The sequence below is a fragment of the Achroia grisella genome, unplaced genomic scaffold (assembly GCF_030625045.1).
Source record: "Achroia grisella isolate CSIRO2021 unplaced genomic scaffold, CSIRO_AGI_Agris_v1 utg808, whole genome shotgun sequence".
Classification (NCBI taxonomy): domain Eukaryota; kingdom Metazoa; phylum Arthropoda; class Insecta; order Lepidoptera; family Pyralidae; genus Achroia; species Achroia grisella.
Genome location: NW_026713029.1, coordinates 1,392,694 through 1,419,774, shown reverse-complemented (window position 1 = coordinate 1,419,774; position 27,081 = coordinate 1,392,694). Strand labels below are relative to the sequence as shown.

At 33.0% G+C, this 27,081-nt stretch overlaps 4 protein-coding genes across 4 annotated transcripts in view; 2 read left to right on the top strand and 2 right to left on the bottom strand.

Annotated features, from left to right (window-relative positions):
- The window catches only part of LOC131851876 (uncharacterized), a 67,974-nt gene extending 51,403 nt beyond the window's left edge, over positions 1–16,571 (top strand). Inside the window, exons 4-12 of the mRNA XM_059202439.1 lie at positions 9,000–9,161; positions 9,844–9,961; positions 10,484–11,158; positions 11,249–11,369; positions 11,486–11,526; positions 11,819–12,152; positions 12,496–12,829; positions 13,905–14,546; positions 14,809–16,571. Coding sequence (XP_059058422.1) covers positions 9,000–9,161; positions 9,844–9,961; positions 10,484–11,158; positions 11,249–11,369; positions 11,486–11,526; positions 11,819–12,152; positions 12,496–12,829; positions 13,905–14,546; positions 14,809–15,120 — 2,739 coding nt within the window. The 3' untranslated portion in view covers positions 15,121–16,571. The remainder of the gene's footprint in view (positions 1–8,999; positions 9,162–9,843; positions 9,962–10,483; positions 11,159–11,248; positions 11,370–11,485; positions 11,527–11,818; positions 12,153–12,495; positions 12,830–13,904; positions 14,547–14,808) is intronic.
- A 636-nt stretch (positions 16,572–17,207) lies between these two features.
- Positions 17,208–21,417, bottom strand: LOC131851873 (queuosine 5'-phosphate N-glycosylase/hydrolase). The gene is made up of 5 exons (XM_059202435.1): positions 21,338–21,417; positions 21,108–21,223; positions 19,419–19,631; positions 18,044–18,503; positions 17,208–17,716 (listed from the first exon to the last, which is right to left on the bottom strand). Exons 2-5 carry the CDS (start codon positions 21,213–21,215, stop codon positions 17,487–17,489), a joined length of 1,011 nt encoding a protein of 336 aa, XP_059058418.1. The 5' UTR covers positions 21,216–21,223; positions 21,338–21,417; the 3' UTR covers positions 17,208–17,486.
- Positions 21,418–22,099: 682 nt separating this feature from the next.
- Positions 22,100–25,300, top strand: LOC131851848 (nucleoporin Nup43). The gene is made up of 3 exons (XM_059202412.1): positions 22,100–22,573; positions 23,799–23,970; positions 24,742–25,300. The coding sequence occupies exons 1-3, from the start codon at positions 22,221–22,223 to the stop codon at positions 25,258–25,260; spliced, it is 1,044 nt and encodes a 347-aa protein (XP_059058395.1). The 5' UTR covers positions 22,100–22,220; the 3' UTR covers positions 25,261–25,300.
- Positions 25,301–25,475: 175 nt separating this feature from the next.
- The window catches only part of LOC131851847 (rho GTPase-activating protein conundrum), a gene marked incomplete at its 5' end in the record, with an annotated part of 69,322 nt that continues 67,716 nt past the window's right edge, over positions 25,476–27,081 (bottom strand). Inside the window, one exon of the mRNA XM_059202411.1 lies at positions 25,476–26,587. Within this exon, the coding sequence (XP_059058394.1) occupies positions 26,413–26,587 (175 nt within the window). The remainder of the gene's footprint in view (positions 26,588–27,081) is intronic.

The following is a 27,081-nucleotide window of genomic DNA, read 5'->3' as shown; positions in this document are numbered from 1 at the left end:
AAAAGTGCTTGTAATGAGTTTATTTGAATAAAGATTATTTCTATTTCTATTTCTAAAGGAGATAATAAAGATACGTTTCATCTATGTAGGGATCAAGCTCCTCAAATTATTTATGGAATTACAGGCTGTGAAGGCAAAAACACCGTGATTGCGAGGAAGGAGGGACAGTTAGTAAAGGAGATCAAAACAATACGTTTCTTTACTATAACGTGCTTACAAGCTCTGTTTAGCTTGGGACTACATGGCGCTATGTTCTAAGTTATATTATTATAATTATTATATAGAGCAACGTAGTACAAAACATTTTTATAGTCAATCTGTTAAAAGAACTTCATTATTATATAATGAAATATAAGTATATCCTGCAACATAAGAGAATTTAATTATTACTGAATCTAAGAGTATCCTGTTACAAAATCCTATACAACAACTAACTAACACCTTTGTAATTTAAATAATCGTTTAGTGAGTAATAGTCTTTGTTAAGATAAGAGTGCGGTAAAAAGTTTAAATCTATTAAGGCTATATGTACCTCGACCCGTCGACATACAAAACATCGTACTAGCAAAATAAACTATTGCTATTTAAATTCCATGAAATTTTCTTAATAGGATAAGGCAACTAATATAAACTTCCATATTACAGTAGACAGTTTTCTTCAAACAAATTTGGTTTTAGAATTACACGTAACAACTCGATTTTTATCAAAAAGGACATAACTTTAGCTCAATCGTATGAACAATCCAATACAGTATAAAAATAAGAAAATTAATAAGAAAAAATGTGCAAGAATTATAACGAATTTTCAGAATAATAAAAAAAACTATATTTACTGTAATAGTAGATTGAGCCGAATAGGGCGGAACGTAAATATTTACGGCAAATTTCTATTTAAAGTATTACTAAACTAAATAGAGATAGAATGAATATTTAAGAATAGCATCATCGTAATTTCTTCTTAAAAGAAAATTAAGAGGAATGTATCCATTCCTCTTACATTTATTTTACAGCTTTACTAATCAATACCTAAACTGCAAACATCTCCCTCCTCTTCGAAAACAAACGTCTGTGTGTTTGTAGCGTTAAACGCTAGCAAAAGAGCGTTTACTAGCTAAATACACAGATACTCTATATTAATATCAATATATCTCTGAATAAATATAGAACAAATATTGAGAAATGACTGTATGGTAACTTATTTGCGTGTACCAGCCGCGGAACACGGCGCCCGTGTCCCGGGCGGCAAGTTCTAGCGGCGGCAAATTCGAACTTGGCAGATGAATCACACAACTCATCATTTTTGTCGCATATTTGACAACTTGACCACTGACAGACGGTCAAGTAAATTGTGTTCGATACATTTTAAAATGATGATATAACTGTTAATAAAGCCAAAATAATTAACAGCAATATTAATTGGACAAATATTGAAAATGTTAGCCAAAGGGGAAGAGCGCGGGAGTGTTAGGGGGGCGGCAATTTTTAGATTTTGCCCCGCCTCGAAAAAAATGAAGACCCGGGGCTGGCGTTACACTCCTCTTAAAAGGTAGTTCAACTTTACACAATAGTTAGACTTTAGATATGCAGGTATACAATAAATCCATGTGATAAGTATTTAATACCGTAATACAGATACGTAGATATATAATCTAAAATATATAAAAACCTATGCCAGTTACTGTATGACTAACAACAGAATCCTGATTACTACTTGATCTACGATATAAAACTTGACAGATATCCTATCAATTTAAACAAGCAATTCTTTTATACGTCTTATAAATAACTCTATCGATTTAGATAGAATCATTTATTCAAAAAACTCATTTTTGTTTTTAAAAACACTATTTTAAAATACTTTGTAACTAACTGTTACGCGACTTCGCCCGCGAGAAATTTAACTTTTTTCTTATTAACATAAATAAAATTTCTAACATAAAAGTAGCCCAACTTACTCTTTATAACATTAGCTATCTGCGAGTGAAAGTCCCTTCAAAATCGGTCTAGCCGTTTCAGAGATTATCAAGAACACACAGAAAGGCAGACAATTTTGTTTTTATATTTTTATACACTTTCATATGCATTTAGTGAAAAGCTATTAATTTGAAATTACAAATAGCCACTTTAATTTTATTTATTTGTATAGACGGCATGTAGTACATTTTTGAGGTCCTTCTATCAATATTCGCATACTGGTCCGTCAAAAATCTACAAGTTGACGCAACACTATCAGTCCATCGTAAAAATAATTTACGTTTTAATATTTTTATTTTTTGTTAAAGTGCAATAAAGAATACTACATAAAAAATAAACTTGGCGGATACGAAAATTAGTCAAAATTTGACTAATTTTCGTATCCGTCAAAACAAAATACATAAACACGCCTAGCAAAGCTCGGTCACCTAGGTACTATATGTTATAGGTATATTAAAATTAATATATAATAATACAGTAGTCCGTTGTATACTTGATAACTTTAAGTGAAAACACATGTACACTTATGTAGGCATCATACTTATGTACTTAAAGTGTACAGGTGTATTAGTCTCTAGTGTCTATTAGTTATATTAGTTTTATGAACTAACCGGTTTTACCGTACTAAGACTCTATGTATTGGTATTTCATCTTTTTGTACAACGGTAATGAAAGTTCAAAGGCCTTCAGTCTTATTACTCACTAGCTGTACCCGCGACTTTGTCCGCGTGGAATTTAACTTTATTTTTCTAAAATAAAAGTAGCCTAAGTTACTCCTTATTACATCAGTTACTTGCCAATAAAAGTCCCGTCAAAAACGATCCAGCCGTTTCAGAGATTAGCCGGACCAAACAGACAAACAGACAAAAATTGTAAAAAATGTTATTTTGGTGTGTGCCATTTATATTCATATGCATGAAGTAAAAAACCGGTATTTCAATATTACAAACAGACACTCCAATTTTATTATATCTATAGTATAGATATAAATAAATAATATACTTCCTGTCGAGGTTTTCCCACGAGACTACAGAATGGGGTTTTTTAAGAAGCGTATATTAAGGTTTCTTAAGGGTCGGCAACGCGCACGTGATACCCCTGGTGTTTCAGGCGTCCATAGGCTACTGTAACCATTTATCATCAGATGGGCCGTATGCTTGATTGCCACCATCGTAATATAAAAAAAAAATAGATGACATGATTGGCAGATGTTATTGTATTGCCTTATTGCATTCGCTTGCGACAAAGATGGTATTCACGGGTTCAATTCCTCGCACGATACTAACATTTGTATTCGGGACTAAGTCTGTATCGGTCGGACTGTTTTCAATGTACATTATTTACAAAAAAAAATGTATTTATATCAGTTGTCTAGCACCCATAACACAAGCTCTGATTAGCTTGGGACTAGATGGCGCTGTGTGAATTGTTTAATGTTATATTTTATTATATAATATCACTCTGTATTGTATCTTTGTCTGTCTACGCTCATTTCAGTCATATAATAAATAATCCTAGACAATTAACACAGCGCCATGTAGTCCCACGGTAAGCAGACAACTAAATAAATCTTAGATTTTTTTTTAAATACATCATCATCATTGCCTTGCCTTTATCCCATTATTTGGGGTCGGCGCAGTATGTCATTCTCTTCCACTGCTCTCTATCGGTCGTCATATCTGAACATACTCTTCTTTTATTCATATCATCTTTCACACAATCCATCCATCTTTTCTTAGGGCGTCCCCTCCCTTTGCATCCATCCACATTCATATATATACTTTCCATAACACATGATCCTTGTTCCTCCGCATAACATGCCCATGCATTTTTTAAATACATACATAATATAAATAGAAAACACCTAAACTGATACAAACAATCATACTCATGAATACAAATTTTGGCACCGTAGAATCGAACCCGCGACAATCGTAAGTAAATTGGTGTGCTAAACCGCTAGACCACCGAAGCCGTCATCGTTACATAGTATAAAATAAAGTCACTGTCGCTGTCTGTCCCTATGTATACTTAAATCTTTAAAACTACGCGACGGATTTTGAAGCCGTTTATATAATACATATATATATATATATATAAACTTCCTCTTGAACCACTCTATCTCTTAAAAAAAACCGCACCCACCCCGTGCGTAATACACCCGTGCGAAGCCGGGGCGAGTAGCTAGTACGAAATAAATAAAAAACGGATTCTCGAGATCATTGCGTTCCCATGTGATTTACCGATACATTATCAGTGATAACATATCGCCGTATCTGCTCAGTCTCACAGCCAAAGATAGAAATAATCCGGTGCCACCAAAAGAAATGGTGAGTTACCTATTATAATAAATTTTATAATTAATTCATCAGTCATTAAAATATCGCGCGCGGTGACGCCCCACTATCAGCAATCAATATACTTAGATATATATCTAAGATTTGTGTTTGTGTTGAAAATGTTGACGTTTCTTGTTGGTTTATTTGTGGTATTCCTATATGTTCTTTCGTTTGTGAGTATTTCGTTTTAATTTTATAGTAATTAGTAATATGAAGTTTAAAAAGTGATTATAATTTCATAGAAATGTGGTGTTCTCAGCTCGACAGCACTCCGAACTGACAGTAGATTTGACATCATAAGTCTGTAATAGACCTATATGAATAAAGATAATTGATTTGATTTTAATAGTATGTGAAGGTAAATAGAAAAATATGTGAGGAAGGAAATAATTGGCTGTATATTTTGTTGTTCTTGGCTCGACAGCACTCCGAACTGACGGTAGATTTGACATATCATAAGAGTCTGTAATAGACTTATATGAATAAAGATATTTGATTTGATTTAATTAGTATGTGAAGGTAAATAGAAAAATATGTCAGGAAAGAAATAATTGGTTGTATGTTTTGTTATATTCTTCATAGTTATCTGATCATGTGATGACGCTATCGATAAGAAAGTATTGAATATATGTTGGCGTTTTCCAAAATATTTTCTTTGTGCGTTTGATGATGGAAGGGTACACCCTGCCTGTGTTAACGGTATACGCTGACGAGGCACCAGTGGACGATGATGAGCATGAAGTCAGATCACACTAGTAGAGGGTGATGAGTGAAGTCCGATCAATTAAGACTAACAGAGAATCTATGAGAAATAACTGCAATGGTTACCAGATGAGATCGCGTGGACGTCGACCTGTTATGTTTACATTGCAATGGGCTTTTTCCCATTTCTGACAATCAAACTTATTTATTATATGTATGTATATAAAATAATAGCAATAATAATCCAAGGCAATATATGCCAAAGTATATCTATATGTGTCACATACTAAGCAAAGCTTCTAGGGGTACTAAACAATCGACAGAAAGAATAAAAGATATACTATACTTATTCATCCTTTTCTTCGTCTGTCTGTTTACTATGTAAATAACAGTGAAAACCAATCACACTCGTGAATATAAATGTAACACGAGATCCTCTCCGATCGATCCCCCGTCCAATTCAAACAGGGATCGATATTACGACGGCCTGAGCCGAGGCTCGAACCCCCGCGGTGCTCTCAGACTGAAGTCGTATCCGTCAGGAGGGAGTTGGCCTTCAGCCGCTCCATAAGATCCGCCGGTTTGGAGTGCCATCTGCACTCGCCCCCTATCGTCCGATAGCTGTAAAGGCCAGCTGCGGCCAAGCATTAGAGTAGTCCGAAAAAAAAGAGAATAGAACCCGGAGAAGGTAAATTGACCTTGTATTGTTCTTGTAGTTTTAGATATATTACATACACAAGTAAGTACGTATTATTAATAGATACTAATTTATCTATGTAGATATTAATTATTACCTACTGTTCATTAGTTTGTTAATTAATAACAAACTACAGATAACAAATCGATTAGAAATACATAGATGTATTTCGAGACATAACGCAATGGAAATCTATATGTATAAATTAGTGTATTCTATAATTTATAAACTGTGATCGATTTAAATTTATATTTATTTAGATACCACAGATGCTACTAATCTAATGTGTGTGTTCTATTTACTTATAAATGATGCTATTTAAACTATACTACAAGTCGGCTTAAATAACTCTTTTGTAAAAATTAGTGTTAGTTGATAGTTTGTATTTACACGTTTCAACTTGAAAAAGGTGAACTTGAAAGGATTATTTAAAAGAGCAACACACAAGTTTCTTGCTCGTTCTTCTTGTGTTAAAACAGCTTTCCGAATGAGCGGTAGATTAAAAAAAATGTTTTGACTTAAGTTAAATTTATTTTATTACTTACTATTGAAAAATACTATTAAATGAATGGGCAATGAAGGAAATGAAGTAAAAAATGGGCCTTTTATAGGTTTTTAAAAGTTAACCTTAGGAGCCGCGCGAAAGCAGTCTATTTACGATAAAGGAAAAATAAAGCGCGAGTGGACTCGTTGCTATTTTTTTTAATTTATTATATATGATTTTAAAAAAATATTAGAATATTGCACTCCTTTTCTATATAACCTATAAGTGTATTTAAACTATAAATGTGGTAGTACTGTAATAATATATAATAATCCACAAAGGGGTACAAAGTTTTTGCTTCAAATATTAATGTAGGTACATATAGATAATGAAATCTATAATATGTCTGTATTTACAAAAAAATATCATTTATCTAGCAACATAACACAAGCTTAAACTAGCTTACCTTGAGACTAGATGGCGTTGTGTGAATTATTTAAAATAAAGATAAAAAAATGTTATTGAATTTATTTATTTATTTATTTTAGGAAGAGTAACGGTGTATTTTTTACATGTTACTAGTCATATTAAATTGTCTTATGCCAATAATAAATCTTCGCCAATAGTATTACTAGATAAAATTTTCTCATTATCAACCACATCGTGGAATCACCTTCCAGCAATGGTATTTCCGAACCGATACGACATTGAAACCTTCAAAAAAAGAGCTTATTCCTTTTTAAAAGGCTTACTTGCAATTCCCCTAGTGTTGCGGGTGCTCATGGACGGCGATAATCACTTACCATCAGGTGAACCGCATGCTCGTTTGTCCTGTGTTATAAAAAAAGTTCAATTATAACAAATCAAAGTAATCTAAATATATATACCTCAAAGATGACTGACATAGTGATCTATCAACGCACAGCCCAAACCACTGGACGGATCGGGCTGAAATTTAGCATGCAGGTAGATGTTATGACGTAGGCATCCGCTAAGAAAGGATTTTGATTAATTCTACCTCCAAGGATGAAAATTTGTATGAAACTTTGTCAATTTTAAACCGATCGGGCCAAGACTTTGCATATGCATGCATAAAACTACTATGACGTAGGCATCCCCTAAGAAAGGATTTGATAAATTCCACCCCTAAGGGGATAAATTAACGCGAGCGAAGCCGCGGGCAAAAGCTAGTTAGTATATAAACAAATGATAGTGAAACCTGATGACAAACTGCCAACCCTACAACATGCACTGTACCTCCGTAGGTATGTTACGTCTTAGTATGTTTAGTCACCAGTACGCTACGTATCGTGAACGAGTCGTAATCTGTAACAATAAACAGATAAATATCATATAATAACACGGAACAAACTATTGCATTCAGAGATTATGTACAATTTCTTCAGCAGCATTGTCGGTGACTATACCAGTGGGAAGACAGATGAGGTTATTAATATTCGTTTCCTATTATTTAATAAGAAAACAAAAGCAAATCGCCTTATTGTGATTATAATTGTATTCTTAAACTGTGTACTACCGTACACAGTTTTAAAAATCATCACAAAGAATACTTATTAAAAAAACAAATTTTAGGCATTCCACAGAAATTTCCTTGGCTAGCGATTGCCATCTCACGTAATGATTTTTAATATTTTTTTTTCTATGTTGCTCTTATTAATATTTTCTTTTTTTCGTTTAATCCTTACAGTTAAAATTATATCACATTATACTCTGAACTATTTACATTATTTTTATTATACACACACCGCACAGACAATCACCAATAATATTGCTCTTTTTATTTTATATTTATTTTAATTATTAATTTCACGTACCCTTAAATGGGTTAAAGATGAAAATCAGTGTTTTGTTCCTTGAAGAATGTTCCACGCTGAGCTTCGACCTTTTTGTATTGCTACAGATACATAATAACACAATTTTATAAATCTTATGTCGTATTATGTATTGTCTATTCTTATGAACATGTCGTGTGTGATTAGTAACAAACAAATAAACGATATATCTATCTATCATATCTATCTATTCTTTAATATATTGTTTACTAGCTGACCCGCGCGACTTCGTCTGTATCACACTTATCATTAGGTATATATACTCCAATTTACATATCTTTTTAAATTATAGGTATGTGTTATTCTGATGTATAAGCTAAATTACTGCACTACTACCTGTATATAATATAGTATCATATTATAGTAAAAGCTAATTTATTCATATCTTTATTGATTAAAAGAAAATTATTAAATTTTAATATCATTTATAAATTTTACTTAAATGAAGTTAGTCAACCGATATCTATAGCAATACCGTATGCCAAAAAATCACTTAACATGTTGACGTCAAAGCGAAGTTTGTACGTGGTATGAGGGCAATAGCCGTCCAAAACAAAACACTCCTAAGATACTAGACTATAGTGGCACTAATGTGTATTTACCGATGTGCAAGAAGCCTAGTTTTAGGAACAAAATTTTAGTTTTTCGTTTTCCACTAAACTTTCCCGTTTTCGTTCCAATTTTAATTTTTTTAAATTAATTAGAACAAAAATTATTTAGAAACAAAATTAAGCAGCAAGTTTCAAACTATACTTCTACTATTAAAAGAATTACAACAACATATAGTGTTAATTTTCGAACATCACTTCCTACTGTCGTCAATGTATTAATAAATAAATGAAGTAAAAAAGCCTTTTTATTTCTTGCTTTTATACAAAGTGTTAATTGTAAATTATTTTACCTCTATTTATTGTCAATGTGTTAATAATGAAATGTACTTCTAATTCCAGGTGATCGTCAGATATCAGAAGATTGAATTCGATCGCAAGATACCAGAGAATGGTTCTGGCGGGCGCAGCAGCGGTATCCACTCTGCCAGCCCCAGTCCTACACCCTCGGAGCGCTCCTCTCCGCGCTCCCTAAACTCTACACATAGAGATATCAGCCCACCTGTAAGTAACCACCTCATAAACTGCCTTTACACGTACGCTCTTTGCACGCGAATCGCCTTTCACACAGGAAATAATGAGTTTGTAAATGTAGACAAAGAAACAAGAAAAACCGCGCGCGCCGCTATTTCGCGCATTAACGCGTTCTTCATGCACTTTAGTGCCTGTAGATTTGATGTATCATAAGAGAAACTCTACACGTAGAGATATCAGCCTACTTAGGAGTATCCTCCTCATAAACTGCCTACACATACGCTCTTTCAAATGCGAATCGGCTTTCACGCAGGAAAAAATGAGTATGTAAATGTAGACTAAGAGAACGAGGAAGACTACACGCGCCGCCAGGTAGCGCATTCCCGCCTTCTTCCTGCGCCTTTTTGTAGATTTGATGTATCATAAGGGTCTGTAGTAGACCTAAATGAATAAAGACAACTTGTTTTTGGTATTGCTCATCTTAAATATGTAGTTCTAAAAAAAAGTCCGCGTCTGCACTGCAATTTTCAAAAGAGCGACACACAAGTTTTTGTGATAGGTCTACATTCCGAGTGAGTGGTAGATTAAAAAATATTTGACTATTTAAAAATGCTTGTATTGAGTTTATTTGAATAAAAATTATTTCTATATTTAATTAATACCTATTGCTACCAAAAATTACTATTAACATGGTTCCCATAATAAATTCCAGCTTCACGAAGTGGACGCATCATCAGAATGGGAGGAGGGCGAAGGTGCAGAGGATGCGCAGGTGTTACCCAAACGCATTCCTTTTCCAGAATTCGGTGGAGACATAGTACATAATACCGGTAAGTGTCTAAAATTAATAATAATAAATAAATATTCATAATTTATACTATTAACCACATAGATAACCACAAAACTTTATGTTAATGCTAAATAACATTGTGAAGAGACACAAACTGATGTTTAATACTATGCAAAATTCAAACACTTATATTAATTCTCTTTGTGGTAAAGATTTATGAATATGTAAATATGTTATTGTACTTACCTTTCTTCGTGAAATGCAAAAAGCGTTAAATATACATGTAAGAGAAGTAGAACTTGAAATAAAATCCTACACCACCCTAATCTGAAACTAGTGTCAGGTAATGCAAAGACCCAACAATTAAATGATAAATAATTATGTATATGTAGTCATAATGATGCTGATAAGGTCATTCAAATGAGTTAATTGTTTATTGCATAATAACGAATACCTAAATAAGAATGTGTTTTGGCAATATTTTAATTAGAAAATGACTACAGGTAATATATTAATAATGTTATTTGTAATTTTAACCATAACTCCCTATTTTATATTTAAGATAATGAAGATCGCGACTTCGATGAAGTGTCCGGCAGCGATATACAAGCAGTGGATGGTAGTTGGGAAGAAAACTGGCTCTTCCAAAAGAAAAAAATTAAAACCATTCAATCAGTACCAGTGCCGATGTTAGTCCCAAATAGTAACACTGAATACCGAGCTCTCATAGGTGATAGAGATGCTGACGACACAACAGATCTATCAGACAATGCCAGTGATGGTGAAGAAGAGGCTGAGTACAAAAGCGATATTAAAAGAGTCCTAGATTCTAAACACGTAATTGGTGGTAAATCTAAGATAGATGAAGTATTGGATTTCGAACCAGATAGCCTAACGGTAGAAGCCGAATCTGGAGACTTTGAAAAGTTTGACGAATTCCCAGACAATGGTGTAGATGTAGTAGATGCAGTTAATAACAGCTTACAAGACAAAGATTTCACAAACGAGGAAAACTCAAATACAATTGACATGGAAAATGAAAATGGGAATGATTCAGTTTTACTAATTGGTATTGATAGCGGTCCATTGCCGAAAGCAGAGTTCAATTTGAAAGAAGAAATACATAGGACTGTACTTAACGGTAATATAGAAGACTATAATGACTTCAATGATGCAAAACTTACTAATGAGGAAACAATGAAAAAGGACACTTTTGATAGTTTCTCCAGTCATAAAGGTATGGCGATGTAGAATACTCAGTACTCACACTGCTTAAAAATAGGACAAAAGAAAACTAGAATTTCATTTGAAACCTTAACTGTTTTAGGATCAACAACCATACAAAGTCGTCACGAACGAGAGGGGGAATATGAAGAAACTGTTACCGTTCCAGTACAGAGATATGCCGATAGTCTGCGAAGAAAACACTTTGACGATTATCCACAGGAGTAAGTAAATTTGTTTTGTATTTTATATACAACTTGTTTTATACCAAATTCATTCTAATATTCGCTATAAAGTTATATGAACACTATCAAGAAGTCATTATTTTTATTTTTCATAGAATACCAACTCGTGATACGGACAAAGAAGATTTAATACCAGGTAAATATCACAATAATATATTCATACTTCAAAATAATTCGATATTTTATCAACTTTTTTCAAATTAGCAGTATTAAATTAGCAGCAGCAGCAAGCAGTATTAAATTCTATGTTGATATTATTGCAACTGTAAGATTTTCAAAAATAGTACAATAGCTTAGTAAAAAAACAAACACGTATTAATTTATTAGAATTATTTCGTAAGAATAGATGAATAGATTTATAAAGAAAAAAAAAATAATTATAACTGTTAATAAATGTTAAAATAATAATAAAATCATTAAACTTCTAGGATCGATCGCGTACAGAGAACGTAAGAAATGGTTGAACTATGTGGAAATGCCAAATAACCCTTATTCTCCAGAAGCAATACAAAAAAGGCTGACGACTAAAAGTGCCTCTTCTTTATTTGACACGCTGACTGCTAAAGCAATGGATCAAGAAGATCTTGATACAAAAGCTTCAAAAGAGATAGATGATAAAGAAGAGATCCCAGTTAAGGAAGAGAAAGAAAGCAATTCATTAGTGCTTGATACTACAGTAGCTATGAATGGTACAAGATCCAAAAGTCCTTCGCCGAGAATTTTAAAAGATGTTCTAGCTGATGACATTTCAGAATATAAACGGTATGTAACAGTTTCCACGATATTTTCTTTAATTATAAGCGCAAGCACTAATGCAAATTATTCTATTTGAAAAAGTTTTAAATACATATCTAAGGAATGCTAAATTGAACGATGACAATTATCAGAAAGTAGTTGTCGAGATCAATATCGCGACAAATTATTTTGGATAAAAATACTATTTTAACAATAGATGGCATGGCTTGTATTATTAAAATAATATTATTTCCATTATATAGCAGAAAATAGAATCAACGCAGATATGTGAGAGATAGGGATTCGAATTCTGCTATAGAATATTAACTATATAAAATACGTTGTACTAATAATTTTCAATCTCTTTCAGTTACGGCAGAGATTATTACATAAAAGATGCCCGAAATGCATGTGGGGCTCGCAAGAAGAATAGTTTCAGCGACACGAGCTCCCTGTCATCAATGAACAAATCTACAAGTTTAGACAATTTCGATACAGAATTATCGCCTGTAAGTGCTAGCAGCTCATTGAGTGACCTCGAAGCGTCCGCTCTTCATCAGAACATCGTCCGCGCCGTTCTCAGCCCACGAAATGCAAGCCCCAACTTCGCCATAAATCCTATTTTCGAAAACCCCGATAGACAGAACGATAACGCTGACGAAAATCATGTGACAGACAAGCGTAAAATCAGTCAAAATGCCAACGTAAGACAACAAAGTAGAACTGTGTGCGAAGGTGACGGTTATGTGGAAAACGAGGATATAGTTAGACTTAAAATACCACAAATACCAGAGATTACTGAAGACCTTTTCGAGACGTATACGAATGTTAGGCGGAGCAACACTCTAAGAAGCGAAGACCTGTGCATTCGCTCTAAGCGACGGCCTGGTCTCAATTATACATTCGGTGGAAGTCTAAGGTTAAACAAAGGTTTTCGTAATGACCTCTGGTGAAACCTTCTCTTATTTCCAAATTGTCTAATACACCTTCAATCTCAAGTAGCACTTATACTGACAATGTAATCAGTCCTACCGATATTTCCCCTTATGTACTATACGAATCTCTTACTATGTATAATACTTACATAGCTGTCCAAAAATATGCAATATTAGATGTAGAAAACTAGGATAATTCTATCATCACAACCACCTTTCATAAAACGTTCAATTGTGGTGAGAGGATCTGCTATCATTGCTAAATCGTCCACAAAAATCTAAAATATCTTCGTTTTGACACACAGTAGCTTGTTGTGTGTAAAAGTTGGCATGTTTTTGTTGTATAAGAATCCGCTGACTAACAGCACTTTGCACATATAACTATGATGGTATTTCTAGTACTGCACTTATACATGTGTCCTATTTAATGAACATTTTCAGTACTATTCCTACTACAGTAATCTTCCAAGAAGTTAGTGGTGAGTGTTGTACGATTTTGCCCAAAAATTATGACTAACTGCATTGGATGGCTTGTCTGTGAACTAACACCTTTAACGATATTAATCATATTCTTACACGACTGACTTTATGTACCACCTACATTTATATCATCTACATTATAATCTCATATCAGTATGGCATGTTTGAAAATTGCACGTTTATATTTATTTTTAGAGCACGCAAACCACCACGTTGTATAAAATGTAAATTTATAAATTGATTTAGCACGAATTGGGGCTTTTAGATGGCGTTATAGAATCTTTTCTTATAGTTTAAACTTACTGTGTAATATAATAACTGTATATGCTAAACATTATACTTCATATCGATATTAAACTTTCAGGGATTACTTATAAAGCAATTCAACACGATTGCTGAAAACCAACAGTATACGACCTTCACTAAAAACCAACCAAAAGAGTCCATAACCACAAACTCCGATAATAATAAAATAGATATTATGATAGAATATGACGACGCCAATGAAAACACATTATTTAACGCCAAGCCAGTGATTGTCGATGATGACACAGACCAGAAATTTGAAGAAATATTGCAATCTGCCTATAACACAGACACTCCCATAGTGAATAATGAAATAGATAAAGCTACTGACGAACCTTTAAAATCGCCATCAAATTTTAGCGTAGACAACTCTTATATGAGTACAAGTAGTTTGGAAGATTCAATTAAGATCTACAATGTGCAAACAGGCGAGATAATTAAATGTCAACCCGAAGATAAGGTATCTCCAAGACATGAAGTTGTAGATGACAGTATAGATACACATGATAAGAATGTAGAGGAAACCAATATCAGTCTCAGTTCAAGTAGCAGTGTAGAGATAGATACATTGACCGAAGAGGAATGTTTGAAGAAAGTCTCGGAGATTGGTGAAGTGGATGATATTTTAGCGAAACTGCCCAAAGTGAAGGAATTGGCTAAAAAGTTTGTTAGTATGGATAATTTAGATGAGCCGGCAAAGGTCAGTTAACATATTACGATGTATAATTATAACATTAATGATAATTTTAAAATGACAGCTTACTGTTGTTACATCCTTAAGCAATACACAGTATTAACAATTCAGGTAGAAACCAATTTGGAAAGTGATTATTTCTAAATTGCTATTCTTTTTATTTTCCTGTGAATAGTAAACTATTATTACTATTTATCTTAATCATCTTTTATATCTCTAATTCAGTAAGGTAAAATATTATCCTAAATAAATTATATCTTTCTTCCAGCCACAACAACAGGCTATAAAGCGGCGAAAAAGCAAAGAGAACATCCTAAATTCAGAGAAACCATCAAGTAAAGTCTATATGCACAGTCTGACAGCCAGAAGCGTCTCCAAGGAATTTAGAGAAGAGCTAAAATTATCTAGACCCAATCCAATCACAGTCCCCGGTGGCTCTAAAGAGATTCCAGAAGGAGAAGACGTCACAAAGGAATCTAGCAGACCAGGCAGCCCACAACCAGAGCCTGGAAATCTAAAATCTAAGTTAGCGTTCTTCGAAAGTCTCAAAAGCAAATTTAGTAATAGCAAGGGAAAATGATTTTTATAGATAACAATATCTCTAATTTAAATGTCAAGGTCATAATTTATTTTATTTATTCATATTCCAAGTATTACAAATATTTATACATGCCTATTTGTGTAGTAGAAACTACTATTGCTATTACTGAATTAGGTCGTGAACGTAATCTCTTGAAGTGTTTGATACAAAAAAATGATAACATATTGTGGTTGCACAATATCATTGTAAGGTATTATGTCGTAAATTCCATATTCTATTTGTGTGACTCGTTTAATAAAAGCGAGTATCAATATTGTAATCCCGTAGACAACTGATATCACGTACTTTTTACATGATTTTCTGTGCATGCGTTCAAATCTAAGGATTTCAACTACAACTTGTTTAAAAAATGTAAACAATTCACGTAGTTGAAACAATTCTGAATGATAACGTGATACTAAGAGTATACCTTTTCAAACGTACCATGATGTAACATCAACTGTAGGTTATTTTGTAACGTATATTTTTGTGGACGATATTAATTGTATAAAATATTTAATATACATTTAGGTTACGGTGTAAATAAGTTAGTGCCATTTTTCTAAACTTCATTGAACGTCATCATTTCGACAGTTAAGTTGTTAGCGAATGCCAAAGTTGTATATAAACATCATATTACTGGGTATATATGTATATTCTGATAGATTTATAAAGCCATTTCCTCGCACCACAGCTTTCTTAATAAAGTTGCTATTGGCATCTTTTATACACTTCTAAACTTCATAAATTATGAATGAATTTTAATATAGGTTTATCCATCATTCAGATATTTTAAGGATACATCTTCGCCTTCTGTTTGAATATACAGATTTAATATCTAAGGATTATAGAACCAAGAAAGATTTGTATGTCTATTATAGTTAACTATATGTAATTAAAATTTTACGTAATATAATATTCCATGTACATAAATTAATATTTTTTATTATTTAAAATTAAATATTATTTCAGAATCGAATCAAAACTAGGCTACGGCAACCATTTACCATCAAATGCCGTACCTCAAGGGCCGTTTTATCGATTACCAACTTTGTGATACAAAAAAAATATTTTATCTTATTATGGCATTATCGAACTTTTAACTGCAGATTTACATATTTTTTTTACATATTAATAATGTGTCTTCTTTTATAACATAACTTTTTAATTTAATTTCTATTCGATTGTGTTCAAAAGGCGGGCTGTTGGTCATATTTAATGATCCAATCTATTTTATTAAATGGAATGTCAAACAAACTGACAGTCCACCTGATGGTAAGCTGTAACCAATCTCTATACACATGAATAGCACTACGGACATCACGTTATCATGTGACACCCGTAATAACTCTCATCCTTACCGTTCAAGGACTAAGATGTCCCTCTCGTGCTGTAATTTCTGCCTATTGTCATGACTCTGTAATTTCTGTAATTTCTGCGTAATGCGATACCTCTTAATTTAAGTGTATAATCCAGTTATGTTGCGAGGAATTCAGCTAAATCTACTTATAAGCGGTGCAATAAATGACTCCCTCCTTATTATGTACTGTGGGACCATTAATACTATTGTGATAAAATAAAAATGCAAAAAATAACAATGATTATATGTTATTACAAAAATATAAATAATAAAATTGATATAACAATAAATGTATATTATTTGTTCCATGGCTTGGGTATTTACCAACATATTTACTGTATATAAAATATATCATTACTATAGCAACTTTGTCAGCACAAATGTTCATCCCTAACGGGGATGAACCCTTTTGCACCTTTTTATATAGTAAACAGCCTATTTCTTTCCTTGAGATACTATGTATCTACTTATTGTTATTCTAATTTATATTTTATAATTACCAAAATATTTTCGGTATATAAAATATATTATTACTATAGCCATACATACAAAACGAATATATACTAGCATTCCTTATTTCAACCCGGTCAAATTCTTTTTTAGATAGTAAATAGGCGGAGTATGACTTAGTGAATGTAACTATTGTTTGCTGGACAAGTGTTTCTATGATACTGGTGACTATATTCGATAACATTCTATGTATTATATACGTATATATATAATATACAGGAGACTGCCAGCGTAGTGGCAACTCGCATATGCTGAGCAAAGACCTTTCCGTTACCACACACATATCAGTGCTACAATTATTTTTATAACCTTTTTTTTTTTGTACTTTTTATTATTGTTACTTACATGCATAAATATATTTTTCTTTCCTTTCTTTCTCCTTATATTAATTTACAAGACATCTTATATTGATTAAGTATATATCGAATATTTTTTTTATATTTTCTTTCTTCTTATATTAAGTTATAAATCTTGTTATTGTCAATTAAGTATAAAATTAATAAAAAATACCCAACGTCTTGTGAAAAGGTATTACTTCTAATTCATCCGCGTACTTTCTCCTGTAGCACCACAAATAGTAGTCGATAACACTTGAATTTGGCACTTGTATGTTCTTGTTACTTTTCTTTATCTTCTGTTCAATTACTTTCTTTAAAAGTTCCACGGCTTGAATTGAACAACCTCTAATTTCGATCTCTTCCTCTGAACCACTTTCAAGCAATATATCTGAAAAAAAAAACATTTTCACAACTATTCTCCTCTACCCAAAAGTTGACTGTAAGATATAACTTATGCGATAAGACCTTATTACTCTAATTTATGTTCTTTGTAATAAAGGGTTACTAACCAATAAAGGGTAAATAAATAAATACACAGGATAATGAGAATCACTCTTAGATGTAAACGTCTTACTTCCAATATTCGCGGGTTCGATTCCTCGCACGACACAAACATTTTCAGTCATGAGTATGATTGTTTGTATCGGTCTGGATGTTTTCTATGTATACGTAATCAGCGAGGCCGCTATCCAAAAAGCAATTTAGAAGAACTAACCTTTCTTCAATTTCTCCATTATTTCGTCAGTGTAGCTCAAAACTCCGAAATACACCAAGACTTGAGGGATTCTATAGTCCGCGAACATTGTTATGGCATCAATATCCTCGAATTCCCCCCAAGAGGTGCCACCAAAGAAGTTCCATATATCGGCAATTAAAATCTGTGCTCGTTTGTACAAAGATACCTTACTACCCTTATACTCCACTTCATCTCGGAAGCATGGAAAGTTATCTACTACTATCTGAAGCAATTTCACTGCGGACTTGTTAGCATCTTTAATACACGAGGTGAAAGTGCCGTTAAATTTCTGCAGTAACACTGCTCCTACTTCATGAAGCGTGGATAATCTCTTTTCGAATAACGGTATGCTTGTATTGTTATCACTTCTCATTATGTTTCGAAGTTGGTCTTCTGTAATCTTTGAGTAGTATTCTGGATTTGTAATGTCGTGTCCTTCCTGGAATAATACTTATTATGACTTTATTTATATATGGGCGTGGTAACTAACGAGAGATGCTTTTGAATCTTTACAGGACTGCCTTACCTGCAATGGCCGCGAGTTCGATTCCTCGTACAGAACGAACATTCATGAGAATGATTGTCGTTATTGGTCTAGTTGTTTTCTATGTATGTTATGTATATATTATATTAAAAAAATACATCTAAGTATTTATATCAGTTGTCTAGTACCCAGAACACAAGCTTTGCTTACCTTGGGCCTAGATGGCGCTGTGTGAATATAAAAATACTGCCATCGTGGAACACTACACCTTAGAATGGCAATACATGTGGTCTACCTATCCTGTAATTTTATTGCCATGTCCAATCCATCAAAATGAATCGCTGCTTTTTGAGATACTCATACAGACTTGTACAAAATCAGTCATCAAACAATTCAAATTTCCAATTCAAACGGGAATCTAAATTACGACGGCCTGAGTTGAGGTTCGTGCCCCTAGCGGTGCCCTCAGATTAAAGTCGTATCCGTCTGGCTGGAATTGGCCTTCAGACGCTCCGTAGGTCCTTCCTTGGGTTTAAAGTGCCACCTACACTCGCCCCCTATCGTCCAGTGAAGCTGTAAAAGCCAGCTGCGACCAACAGCATTAGAGGAAACTGCATGGCAGTTGAAATAGATTAGACAGATGACTTTGTATAAAGTGTGTTGTATAACAATAATTGTGTGTGTCTTTTATTGTCACCCTCAATATAACTTTTTATCAAAAAAGTCAAATATGTAGAGTACTAAAATATAATCATTCCATGATGAGTCATATTACAAAACATGTTTCTAAAATATAAATGTGTTTTAATCCATAATAAAGTGTATAGCAGGTGGGTGTATGATCATCATTAAAAAAACATAATAATTCACCTTAACAGCTCTACTGAGTGCAGCCTCCAGTGCATAATAACCGTGATGTCCCTCCACAGTCCACTTCTCAGCTCCAGTAAACGACCAAAAGCAAAAATTAAGGGTGTCGGCCACAAATATCCAGTCAACTGCTTTTGGGTCATCTCTACTCAGATAGGAAATGTTGGCTCCAGTGTCTGGTATCTCCAATTTGTCTTTCATTGACAATAACATCTAAAATAACAACAATTGCAATGTTTATTTTATTTTTTTAATGGCCTCAGCGGTTAACACACTGCTTCACTTCCGATGGTCATAGATTTGATTCCTTGCACAGCACAAATATTTGTATTCATAAGTGTAATTCTTTGTATCAGTCTGGGTGTTTTCTATAATATATATATTGTGTATGTATTTACAAAAAAATATCCATATACTATATCACTTGACTAGTACACATAATACAAGCTCTGTGTACCTATATTTCTGTTTCTTGCTTTCTCTTTCTGTGTTATAGAGGAAACAAAGACGAGAAGAAAGGTGAATGGAATCGAAAGGATGATGATATAAAAATGAAAACAAAATATGACTAGATATTAATGATTATTCATTCAAAGGTTTAAATATGCTAATTTGTAATAATTTTATTGACATTCAATAATAATACAATGATAATAATAATGATAAAGACAGGCTAACAATGATAATCAACAGACAAAGTTGAAACAATGAGATATTATTATAGTAAAGGAATTTTGATCCAGGAATAAATATTATTTAGGAATACCCACCATATGAGGATTCTCATAATAATAAGAGATTTTTGGTTTTGGATTGAGGTCAATTGGACCATCATAAATTTTTTTTTAAATTTTGAATCAGAAAATGGTCAAAATACTATTATGTATGAGTTTAAAGAGCCAAATAGTATGTATGTATGTACAATTAACAAAATGGCTAGGGTCAACAACAAAGGTGAGTAAGTATGTTGCAATACCTAAATGGTGCATATTATGTGTGTGAATTAATTAATATACCATAATTGTGTAACACAACTTAAATATATAAATAAATAAAGTAGACAGAGGAAAAGATGATTCAATGACATCAAAGAAATAACAGGGGAAAATTGGATGAGTGTAGCTACAAACAAATAATCTTGGAGCAAGTTGGAGGAGGCCACCACATGGGCCACCATGTGGGACCATATATAAAGAAACCAAATTAACTAATCTTGAAATATATATGAAAAAACTTGGAATTATATAGAAATATACAGCTTAATAAAAATTATAAATAAGTGCTTTAATCTCTCTACAATCTTCAAAAATTCTTGACCTATCTAGAACTGCAATGGGTTAAAGTAGAATGTGTATCTAAAGCTGCACTAGCAGATTTCTACCGAATTTAGCTGGGCAGGGAGAGAAACACTTGTGTGTTGATGTATATAGGCCCTAAAACTTACACCTGGGCCACAAGTCGCTGGAACAGCTCGGAGTTTCCCTCTCAGCAACAACTCGGTTTTTAATATTAATTTATGATATCTCTCAACATGAGCATCATGGAAAACCCATACAATAGATAGGCTGTGGTAACTGCTTACCATTGGCAAAAAAGTATCTACTGTGTTGGATATTATATATTTTTTTAATAGTATTTTTACCGGTTTTTAAGTTGTTATGATAATTATTATAGGTTAAGATTCCATACCTCTTCGGAAAGTTTCTCCAGACCCTCTTCATGTATTTTAACTTGTGTAGAGTGTTTTGCAATATACTCTGCAGATTCAGCCGGCAGTAATATTCCGTCGCGCGACATTTTTTCTTCTACAAAATAGTAGTATTAAAAATATATATCAATGCAAATGTATGATAATTAACTTAAATAGTTCAGAAAGTTAAACAGAAAAAACAAAATATGTAATATAATTCAGTTATTACTATTTATTATGAAATAATGAATCAATGATAATCATTGATAAGAGATGAAGTGATAACCACAAGATGAAAACAAACAAGTGAATGTCATTGTCATCAATCAATGTAAGGGTCAGTCAATGTCACTCACTATACTCCTTAGAGAATTAATAGTATAAACAATAGAAAACAAAAATCTATATCTATATTTTCGATACAAAAATTGATCTTAATACTATTGTGATAGTATTTTCACATTTTTAATATGAAGTAAAAATTAACATATGTGTTCTTAAAAAGCTATCTACTATAGTTTCTTTAACTTTCTTTTTAGGTATTTTTTACAGTCAAATCAGCACATCGTATATTTTAAGAAAAATCTTGTTTCAATATTTATTTATGCTGACAAAGTCAATCACTTAATTAATTATTGCTTTTATGACTAGAAATCGGTTATATAATAATATATATACTAAACTTATATATTATAGGCTTAACATGGGTGTACATATATTATACGTATAAGTTATTAAGAATCACTATTGCTAAAACTCTTACTATGAAAATGATCACTCACAATAGGATGCACTTTTCGTTATGCAATTTCTACATGATGCGAATGCGATTATGTATTTGTATAGAGAACTATATAAGTAATATAAAATAAATAAGCATAAGCAGCAATTAATATGTAGTAATCTTATGTCAACTCGAATTAAGTGATGAACTCGGTTGGAGACGCCAAAGCCGAAAAATTCTTATTATTTATTAAAAAAAAAACTTAAGTCAGTGTACTGACTTTTTGAGCAAATTTAAAAATATTTTATTTTCTATTTCTGCTTGTATTCGCAAGAAATATTAGTGTTTTCAGTTTTATTTGGGAAACAATAACTTCTATAAAGCAATTATGCCAATTGACGTGCAAGGCACGTTCGTATCACAAAAAATCAACAAGGTTAGATGGATACCAGAGGAGTATGTCGAAACAAAGTGTTTTTTCACCGGTAGTTGGGATGATGACGTTAATTCTGTAAAAGTTTGGACTTTTGAGAGCCTCCATGAAGAGGAAGAGGTTGAATATCCTCGGGTGCTTTCGGAGTATACAGTTGGCGGCGATGTTACTCAGATCAAATTTGTGGACAAAACCAAAATAGCAGTATCAACGTCTGATGGAAATGTGCGTTTGTTAGAAGTCAGTGCATATGAGAAACAAACACCACTTAGAAGTATATATGAGTGGGAAAAGTTGCATAATTACGGGTATGTGAACCACTTTTATCCTTATTTACTGACTGAGTATGTTTTCTATTTATTTATTAGAAATATTTCGAATATTTATTATTTAATTGCTACTTTATACCTTTTGATTGATCAATATACCTCTATTTTGTATAGATTTATAATTTTTATCCTAGTTCATTATGGTTTCACAGACCAAATCATAGGTAGAAGTTAGTCAATAATAAATTAATATTGAGACTATATTATCTCAAATGTACAACCAAAAAAATTTTAAACAAAAGAAGTCTAAGAAGAATTCTATTATTATAATAATTATAGAAATTCTTTATCCAAATAAAATTTAAGCATTTTTGAATAGTCATATTACTTATTTAGATAATTTACTTACTTACTTTCTTATGATGAGACAGCTTTCTGAATGAGCTCAGAAAGCTGTCTCATTATAAGAAATAAGAGCAAGAAATTTGCATGTTGCTCAGTTAAATAATTGAAGATGGGTGGTTAGATTGTTAAAATCCAACTCATTCAAATATAACACATATATAACCTCCACCTTTATCTACATATGAATTCATTAACTCCTATTTTTCTTTTTGAAATCTGTTTTTTTTTTTATATACAATAATACTATCTAATGGTTTTGTCTTAATTGTATTCCTTTTAAATTCATGATGCTGCCTCAATGAGTCAGGCACTGTCTGCAAATCTTTCCACCAGTCCATGAATGTCACACCTTTCAAGTCTAGAGAATCTTAGACTCCAATCCCCACATTTGTGCGGCCAGTTCATTACTGTGTCCATTTAATCTAGACTGGTAGTGTCTGCTGTAGGATTGTATTTCCTGTATTACAGTGCTTAATTTTATGTCCATATACATAAACTTGTTTAAAGGGGGGACCTTTCTAATTTTGTCTCAATAATAATTTTCATAAATTCATCCTTTATAATATCAAGTATCCCAACAATTTCCTTCATCTATTTTCAATAGTTATCAATATCTGTGTTTTTTCTTTCAACCTGTATAGTTGTCTTCGTAATTTCCTAGTTTGCCTAACCAGAAAATTCTTTCTATCTAGAATAGAGTTTGGATATAGCTTGTTAGCCTAGTGTTGACTGTTCAGCATTGAGTTGAGTCGTAGTTTGGTCACTGTACTGTATATGTTTAATTCTTACAATTAGTATGTGCTTTTATAATTAAACAAATTAACATAAATCCATTAATTAGTGTTTCATTTTATTTCAGAATAGAACAATGTTCATGTACATCTCTAGACACATTTGAAGGGGACATAGCAACAATTGGGGAAGATGGTAACTTGAATATATTAAATGGCAGAAGAGGGAATATTACTCGTACATTCACTGGAGCTGACAGCTGTTCATTACATTCTGTTTGCTTTATAAAGCACAATGAGGTAATTGTTTTATTATATTTTTGCTGTCTAAGATTTATTTCTTTCTACTTTAGTGATGAGCAATTATACTACCCTGGTGTTAGGTAAGAGGGAGGGATTTTTTTAAGAGATTTTAATTGAATAGTGCATCTCACTGCACTAAACGTTTATGCCAGCGGGGCACCAGTGCAGCATGATAGATAAACACAAGGTCAGGTCAATTGGTGACAATTATCACGATACTTTCCAGGGGAGCTGCTTGAAGAGTAATCTGACATGGTACATTGCTTAGACTACATTACTAACAATTCTCTTCCCACTGGAGGGATTCTGAGTAATGGGAAGTGGTGACCTCCATTTGGTCCTCCACTAAACTATCCTGGTTAATTTCCTGATGAATTAACCATGATGGGCTAACAGACCTGACTTCATGCACATCTCATAAACCTCTACTGGTCCCAGTCAACATATACCATTAGTGTAGGCAGGTGCATCATACCATATGGATCTATATGAAATGGTGCTCTCTATATAGTATAATGTTGGCCATCATGAAAATATAGTTTGTACATTTTTATGAAATATGTTAGTTTATATCTCGAATTTTCTGTATTGTACATCCCATCATCACATCATCTTTTTTTAAGCATTTTTAACCCCCCCTCCACCTTGGTAATACGTGGTGAGGTCGTCATTTTTGTCAGCCCCTTTCTAGCCTCACGTGATTAATGGATGGCCTCTTCACGTTTTGTGGTGAAGCTTTATTTAAAATTGTGATAATCTACTTTTTAGGTTATTACGGGTAATATACGTGGACACATGAAGATATGGGACCTCAGATCTGCTGAAAACAAACCTACAGCATCATTCCTCTTAGCCGGTGATGAACTGGCTGCAACCTGTATTGTGTACCACTTAACTCAACCTCACATAATCCTCGCGGGCAGCGAATCTGGATCTCTTGCTGTCTGGGATCTCCGTATGAACTCATTCCCTACCTCTTTACTAAATGCACACTCCTCTGGAGTTACCGAAATGCAGTTCCATCCAGAGAACCCAAACAGGTTGCTGACTTGTTCAGTATCAGGTGAAGTTTGGGATTGGAATATGGAAGGTATAACAAAAAGCACTAAAGGACCAGACAACCAAGTCACTACATGGATGCCCTTGGAAGATAAGAATACAATGACAGCAAACTCATTAATGCCCACTTTACATAAAGCTATTAATACTTTACACTGTGATAAAGATAGAATCCTTTGTGGTACGGACAACGAAGCTATTTATCTCCTAAAGAATTACAAGTACTGAGTCTCAGCAGTTTATCGTCTATGTTAAAATGGGAATTCGAATGTTTTCTATTTATTTTTCTATGTTTGCTATCAACATTTCTTAGAAACAGTCATACAGGCATTCTTTCTTTAAAAAACTAATTTTAAATTTCCTCACACACTTAAAAAGACAGGAAAATAAGTAATAAAAGAGGTTGGTATAATAAATGAAATGGTATTTGAATTATTCTGGATTTTTATTAAATAATACAGTAAATATACTTAGAAATATCATTACATACTTTATCCATAACACCAAGTCAGTCTTTGCTTGCCTAGTCAAAGTATTGGTAAAATATTATACAATAAAAAATCGTACAGTAAAGTAATGATTATTATTTACATAAAAATTAGTAAAGTTACATGGAATTCAGAATTAACTTACAATTTACAATATCAGCAATACAAGGCACCATATCTTATGATCTTTGCCAAAATGGTAACTAAAACAAACCAAATGAAAATGGCACCGAATAATTTTACACATTAACTATTAGACGTTTTCGTATATATTTTAAACCAATCATTTCTGCTGTCGCATATACAAAAGGAATATTTAAATCACTAAATTAAGAAATATGATGAACATTTGGCATCTTATTCACATTTATACCACACTAAATGCGTTAACTACAATATTAACACGTGAGTATATGTATAATTATTATTATAGATGATTATAATTGAATAATATTAATCATATCACTCAAATATTGTTCAGGAATTTATATTAAGCACAGCACAAACTTTGACTGAAAACAACATTCAATCATTAATATAAATAATACTTAAACGAGCACCATTCGAAGGTGAAAGTTCTCAGAGAGGGTAGAATATTACAATGTAATATTCTTGAAATGTGAGCAAATCGGAACGAAAGTCTATTCCTTGGGCCGCCTCCTTAGCTCAGGAGCCTTTAGAAGCACAATTTAAGGCCGCCTAAAAGTATTTCAAAATTGCAGCCAATTAGCAATGTTCCCATGAAATTTGTGCGATTCATTTTTCGGTTAATAGCAATGTTGATATTCTGAGACTCCCTGGGCCTCTGCCCTTATGGAAAAGACTGTTCCTGAATCGCAAAAGCAGTTCAGTCTGCCTTATCTAGATGCTGGCCAAGAGTACAGTCAGCAACTCAGGTGTGGTGATTCCGCCTGTGTGGCATTGGCTTTCTCTGCGAGGCGGCGTGTAGCGAGGCCGGTACGGTCCACAACCGGTCGCACCACCTCATTAAGGCCTCTGTCACGTGGCAGCTGTTAGCGGCTGTAGCCAGCTGTGTCTCCAAACTGTCTGATGATTTGATCAGCAAGCTGAAAAACAATTAGGTATACGTATATTGTATGTCGTGGATGTATATCGATTTGATTCGTAGTTTAGAAATATAGACTTTAAAGTCTGGCGTTACGATGTATGTATTCAGATATCTGTATAATGATAATAAACAACATTTTATAGAGCGATCCAGTTTTAATTATTTTTTATTCTCTCTGTTCATGACTTCATCCGTGCGACAAGATAAGGAGAAAAAATAACAGTTGATTATCCCAAATACTACTAATATAGGTAATTAACACACAATTAATTTAATATATTTTTTTATGGATGATAATGTAATGATGCTCCAGCTTGCGCTAACGGTTTACGGTGGCGGGGCACCAGTGGAGAACCATAAGATAAGCATGAGGTCAGGTCAGGTAGCCATGTAGGTCGCTTTCAGGTTTACCAGGTATAGGTCAACCTGACAAAGTACATTGCTAGATCATAAGTCCACATTACAAATAATCATCTTCCCCCATACAAGACC